We start from the raw sequence: 6794 nt of genomic DNA on the forward strand, positions 1-6794 counted from the left end.
AGGTCATATAATGCTTACTTGGTATTTATAGGTGGCAATCGGATTAATCGGGTGGGTTAAGTTTAACTTTTACATCGGGTTAAGCCGAGTCGGATTATATCGGGTTTTTGTCAAATCGGGTCATCATACGCTCTTAAGTAAGGTTGTTCAATGGTGTAGGACAACCCGACCCAGCTCGGTGGGCTAATTTTTTTTTAGCATAAATACATTGAGAATTAATGAATTATCATATCTAGTCAAATATACACTCTTAAGTAAGCATGTTCAACGGTGCGGACCAGCTCGAGCCTGCCACTACTTGTGGGTCAATTTTTTTTAGCCCGCATGACTTGTTCCTCTCTTCAGACCAAGCTAGTGTCGCATTTTCCTTAGCCCGACTTGGTCCCATCCTGATAAAAATAAATAAATGACGTTCAGTCTTGCTTGGTCCACTACTCAGTGGGTTGCGCTCAAATTGGAAGAATATGATACGACACAACCCTGTCTCATATTCGGGGTGTGCCTGGTTTGTAAAATTATGTTCCACTTCCAAACATAGGTTTGAACGTGGGAACTGCACATCCCATGCCTTTTTTTAGAGAAATCTTTTCGTTTTACATCAATTAGTTATATTATTACGATTAGCAATTCGTCGTTTTGATTTTAAAAAATTGATTCATTTTACGTTAATTAGTTTAACGTTGTTTTACTTAGTAATTTGTCGTTTCGATTTTAGAAAAATCAATTCATTTTATGTCGATTACTTTAACATTTGTTTCACTTGGTCATTCGTCGTTTTGATTTTAGAAAAAATGAAACGTTTTAAGTAGCTTAATTTAGTTTTAATTTATCGATTAAATTGTTTGACATGTTTGGGGTGGGAAAGGTATATTAAGAAGTTCATTAAACTTATCTAACGATTTAAAGTAATTTGTCGACAATATTTATCGGGACAATTTTAAATTCCATAAATTGATTCGTTACCTGGTCTAATGATCATGGTTTAGGCCTTTAGGGTGAAATATGCTTGGTTTAAAGTAGTGAAGAGTTGTTCATGTACGGGATGGGCTTAACTATCCTGTCCCGGCCTGCTAACAAAGCGGGTTTGTACAACGAATTTTCAGAACTTTACAAAGGCCCCGGCCACGAACATGCCCAAAACCCGCTAAAAAAGTCATGTTAACTCGGCCACTGTCCGGCCTAAACCCACATTTGAACACTTCTAATTTGAACTCGATACTGGAATAGCCAAAATGTCATGCCAAATATGCAACCTTATTAGTGAGCCCAAATTCGGACCAAGTGGGCTAGAGTGGGCTTTTGTCCCCAAAATGTATTTATCGGACATGACTTAGAACTTGGACGCAAGAGTAAAGTATAAGTATATACAGATAGAGAAAAGATCATTTGAGTCCTCCTCTTACCTTTGAGTCCATAAGTCCCCTTTAGAGCCATTGGATGAGGAAGATGGAGGGTTGAGATTGGAAGCAAAAAAAGGAGGATTAATGCCTAATAAAACACTCTCCCTCTCTACTTTACTAATCCACACTAATCAAATATTAATCCACTATATAACCTTTATTTTTCCACCAACTTCTCTCTCATTCACACAATTCACTTCTCTACTCCCTCTCTAAAACCCAAATTAATTCAAAACCCAAATAATTCTCTCATCCAAAAAAACCCAAATAATTCAAAATCTAAAAAATAAAAAAAATTCCCTCCATTTTACCACCACCGTGACCTCACCACCCCACTACCGCCTCCTTCCACCTCGCACCTCGCACCACAAACACCACCCACAACCGACACCACCTCCTCACCCTCGCCAACACCGATCACCTCCTCGGCTCCTCCGCCTCCCTCCTCCCACTGCCGCCCACAACACCACCTCACCCATCGCCACCACCCATAACAAACAACACCACTCACACGCAACCACACCACCACGACCACCGGACACTCACAACCATCGCCACCACGACACCACCTCCTCTTCTCCCTCCTTCCACGTCTCCTCCTCCACCACACGCCCACCCACCACCACACCGAAACCACCCCAGACCTGCGGCTGCACCTCCACCGTCTGCTTCCACCCTCACCGACACCTCTTCTCTTTTTCTTTTCCGTCTTTCAATTCCAGATCTCTTTTTTTTTTCTTCAATTTTGTTCGTTTGTGTGTGTGTTTTGGTTTGTGTGTGTTTTGGTTTGTCTGTCATTTTTTTTTGCTTTTTCTGATTTTTTGTTTCTTTTGTTTTTAGGTTTGTCATGTCGTTTTTTTTTTTGTTTTTCCGATTTTTTTTTCTTTTGTTTTTTTCCGATTTTTTTTTTTTCTTTTGTTTTTACATGTTTTGTTTTTTTATTATGAACTAGATATTTAAAATTTTTAGATCTCACATAATATCTAGTTTTAAAAATTTCAGATCTTAAAGTTTTGTTGTTGTTGTGAATTGTTATTATAAATTATATTATATTTTGATTTTAATATTAAATCTACTAAATATGAAATATTTTCTTTATATTTTTTTTCTTAGTTCTTATTTTTATTTTGTGAGATATTTTTATTTTAGTTTTAGATGTACAAAATAGATCTAAGATTATTTGTTGATTTTAATCTTAGATATATTTAAAATATAGTCTTATTTTTAAGGTATTACACTTTTTCCATTAAAATTACACCTTTTTTTTATTAAAATAACACTTTTTTCGGCTAGAATAACACTTTTTTCGGCTAGAATAACACTTTTTTCTGTTAAAATCACACTTTCCTCCATTAAAATTACACTTTTTTCTGTTAAAATTATACTTTTTTTTGCTAGAATAACACTTTTTTCGGCTAAAATTACACTTTTAGTTGTTAGAATTACACTTTTTTCTGTTAAAATTACACTTTTTTTTGCTAGAATAACATTGTTTTCGGCTAAAATTACACTTTTTGTTGTTAGAATTACACTTTTTTCTGTTAAAATTGTACTTTTTTTTTGCTAGAATAACACTTTTTTCGGCTAAAATTACACTTTTTGTTGTTAGAATTTCACTTTTTGTTGTTAGAATTACACTATTTTCTGTTAGAATTACACTTAGCTCTATTGGACTAATGTTACACTCTCATTGGACTTGGTCATATTCTCATATTCTCATTGGACTAATGTTACATTCTCAATGGACTAAAATTACATTCTCAGTGGACTGAAATTATACTTTTCTGGACTAAAATTACACTTTTCTGGACTAAAATTACATTCTCCTTGACAAAAAATAACAATCTTATTGGACTGAAATTACACTTACCTGGACTAAAATAACACTTTTTGTCATTAGAATAACACTCGTAAAATGCTAAATTACAATAACTTGTGATAAAATGACAAAAATTCAAAATATTATTCGTTAAAATCACTCGAAAAAAATTGAAGTTAAACTTGTAAAACGCTAAATTCTCGAAAATATTCCTTAAAATTACACTTTTTGCTGTTAGAATTACACTCGTAAAATCCTAAAATGTCGAAAACTTATCTCGAAAAAAAAAAAAAAAAAAAAAACAGTCGAAAACTTGTCTCGAAAAAAAAAAACAAAAAAAATACCGAAACAGGTAAAATGTTAACAAAATTTTCATAAACTTTGAAGTATAAGACAAAATATGGTGTTAATTGTGTATGATAATGAATTAGTGAATGTATTATTAAAACTAGAAAGAGAAGTGAATTCATTAGTGTTAAGTGTGTTTTTTGCTTTCAATCTCAACCTTCCACCAAACATGATCCAAGGGTTGTGGGAAGGACTTATGGACTCAAAAAAAAAAAGGGACTTAGAAGAACTTGACTCTATACAGATATACTAACATTTCGTATTTTAGTTGACGGTTTTAACTTAAAACGTCTCACATCACTTATTTTCTTTGTTTTAGTTAAATTAATTGTGAATATTGTTTTAATTTAAGACGGTCTTAAATAAAAAATTGTATTAAATAATGTGCGCATTTTATATATGGATCTTGGCAGTAAGAAGCTTTGTGGATAGATTTTACGGGTGCTAATGTAAATCTTCTTAGATAATAATGACATATCACATATGCGTACTCTCTATTTTCTCCTTACTACCTTTTGAATATTCCGAAATTTTACTATTTGCTGAATGTCCAATTTATATCTCTATTTTTATTAGTAAACTATATGATTTATGAATCATACAAATTAAATTACCGATTCACTAACTACTATTTAGTCTCACTTTTAGGAATCACATTTTAAAAGAAGTTAATAATAATGTTCCGGGTGTGATTACGGAGCAGTGTTGTTACCACGTAAGCTTTGTTGGATGATGGCTTTGCTTGACTCTTCCTTTCGGCCTCTCCTGAAACAATGAACAATCTGAGGGCTCGGCTTGGCACCGAGCGTACTCACTCCGACGCTCAAGTCAGTAAACTTAAAGGCATTAAGTTGTGTGATACTTGGCAAAGTATGTTGTAGAGAGATAAGAGAGTTTATACCAGATTATGAGTGGTTTAGGTTATATTTCCCATCCTTTTCTCGTTGAGAGAAGTGGAGTATTTATAGACTTTCACCTTTTGTCACGTAGTGGCCAAGTGGCTAGCAGGTGGAAAGACCGTCTTACCCTCGGCCGAGGGACCCATGACAGGCCGGCAGGCCTGGTTGACTCCATGCCGAGGGGTCTTGGATGTGAGTACGCGGATATGTCTCTCGGCTGACTGGTTGCCTAGCCGAGACCCAAGTGACAGGCCGACAGGCTGCGTCGGTTAGGCTGTCAGATACGTTGACTTGCTGTCTTTTGTCTTTGACCTTGGTCAGTATGTTGACTCGGTCAGCGGGTGCAGAATATGCCCCATCAGATAATAATAGTTATTCCTTCCGTTTATACTTTCCTGTTTAAAGTGTCAGTCGATACTCGATAATTTACATTTTTCTTTTATAGTAGTTAAACCAACCCACGTGGTTGAAGACCATTACATTTCTTCCTTATTTCAAGTTGATTTTATTTTTTTTAGTAATTATAAACCCGTTCCTTAATTAATATTCGAAACGGAGGAGTAATATCTAAAGCTAATTCTACTATGCATACCTATTTCAGATTTTAATATTGAAAATAACAATTCAAATACTCCGTACTTCTTAATTTTTGTACCTATAAACCTTAATTTCATGGAGTGTGAATGTGAATACATTTAGGACACAATTATCTCAAAAGATACTGTGCATATTACGCAAAGATTTCAAGAAATCATGACCTAATTTTTTTTAGTAAACTTCTCAAACGAAATATCATAATTAGTTTACAAAATTACACCAAACTTGCCTTCTAAGAAAATCTACGTTCTTGGTAAACACTAAACAGCAAAAAGGAAAGATTTATTTACCATTTACCATAAATAATAAATCTACCAAAAAATTATTATAGCAAAATTGATTTTTACCTTAAATAATAATTACTTTAATTTCAACTTTAGTTTACTACAAAACGTTATATATAGGTCAACAGTTTACACAATTTTTCATCACAAAACAATTACAATTACAATACAATTATAATAATTATAATTAACATGTTTTTCCCGATCATAATCGCGCTTGTTCTTTTCGCTTCGTCTTCAAATGCTAATCAAATTGAATTTGATTATTGTGTAGCGGATCCAACCCTTCCTCATGGACCGTCAGGTTACTCATGTAAGGATCCCACAAAGTTGACAACAGATGATTTCTCTTACTCGGGTCTACGAGCACCTGGAAACTCGTCCAACATCTTCAAATTCGGTGTCTCGTACGCTTTAGTTGATCAATTCCCGGGTTTAAATGGTATGGGTCTATCCATGGTTCGAGCCGACATAGAGGTAGGTGGGGCTGGACCTATTCACGCCCATAGGGTTGCGGAACTTGCTATAGTGACCGAGGGTACGGTTATTTTTGGTTTTATTGACACGAATAACAAACCCTTTTATAAGACTTTGGAAAAGGGTGACTTGTTTGTTGTCCCACCCGCACTCGGGCATTTTCAAGTCAATGTTGGAAAAGTTCCCGCAGTTGTTTATGCTGCTTTTGCTAGCCCCACTCCCGGGATTTCAACTGTCGATCTCTCTCTTTTCAAAAATGATTTGCCTACTGAGATTATTCAGAAGATTACCCTTTTGGATTCGGCTCAAATTAAGAAGCTTAAGAGGGGTTTCGGTGGAACTAACTAGGTAGTGAATTAAAACTTGCGTTTGTCGCCAAATGTTCATGTATGATTCAAGTTCATTATTATAATTCAGACTATTTTTGCCGAATTTTTTTCATGACTTATTTTACCAAACGATGAAGTATTATTTTTATAAATTATTAAATGTTGGTCGAAAGTACATAAAATGGAAAGAAAAACTTGTCTTATAAATTTACACACTGAGAATAGGTATTTGTATGTAGGGTTGAGCAAAATTATACGATACAGATACGCTATATGAATTTAATTATACGGATTTCCGGATATCCGATACGAATTTCCGGATATCCGATACGGTTCTTTAAAAACCGTATCGGATAAGGATCGACAAAATATGAAACCGGATATACGGTATCCGATACGGTTGCCTTTTTTCTAGAATCAAATATAAAAATATATACATAAATCACCAAATATCCAATATGTTAGTGATTAAACCTTATTAGTATTAAATTTTATAAGTTATTTACTCATATAACTTTTTAAAACATTTTTAAGTTACTAAAAAACAAACAATCACACATAGAAAAGAAAAAAAAATATTAAATTACATAAGAGAGGCTGAAAATCGGATACCGGTATTAGTGTGAATATTATTATGTAAA

The 6794-nt window shown here is 34.1% G+C and overlaps 1 protein-coding gene across 1 annotated transcript; it reads left to right on the top strand.

Annotated features, from left to right (window-relative positions):
* The first annotated feature begins 5514 nt into the window (after window positions 1–5514).
* On the top strand, window positions 5515–6250 carry LOC141602415 (auxin-binding protein ABP19a-like). Its single transcript, XM_074422704.1, has one exon. It carries the CDS (start codon window positions 5540–5542, stop codon window positions 6170–6172), a length of 633 nt encoding a protein of 210 aa, XP_074278805.1. The 5' UTR covers window positions 5515–5539; the 3' UTR covers window positions 6173–6250.
* The last annotated feature ends 544 nt before the right edge of the window (window positions 6251–6794 follow it).

Source organism: Silene latifolia, chromosome 9, assembly GCF_048544455.1.
Source record: "Silene latifolia isolate original U9 population chromosome 9, ASM4854445v1, whole genome shotgun sequence".
NCBI lineage: Eukaryota > Viridiplantae > Streptophyta > Magnoliopsida > Caryophyllales > Caryophyllaceae > Silene > Silene latifolia.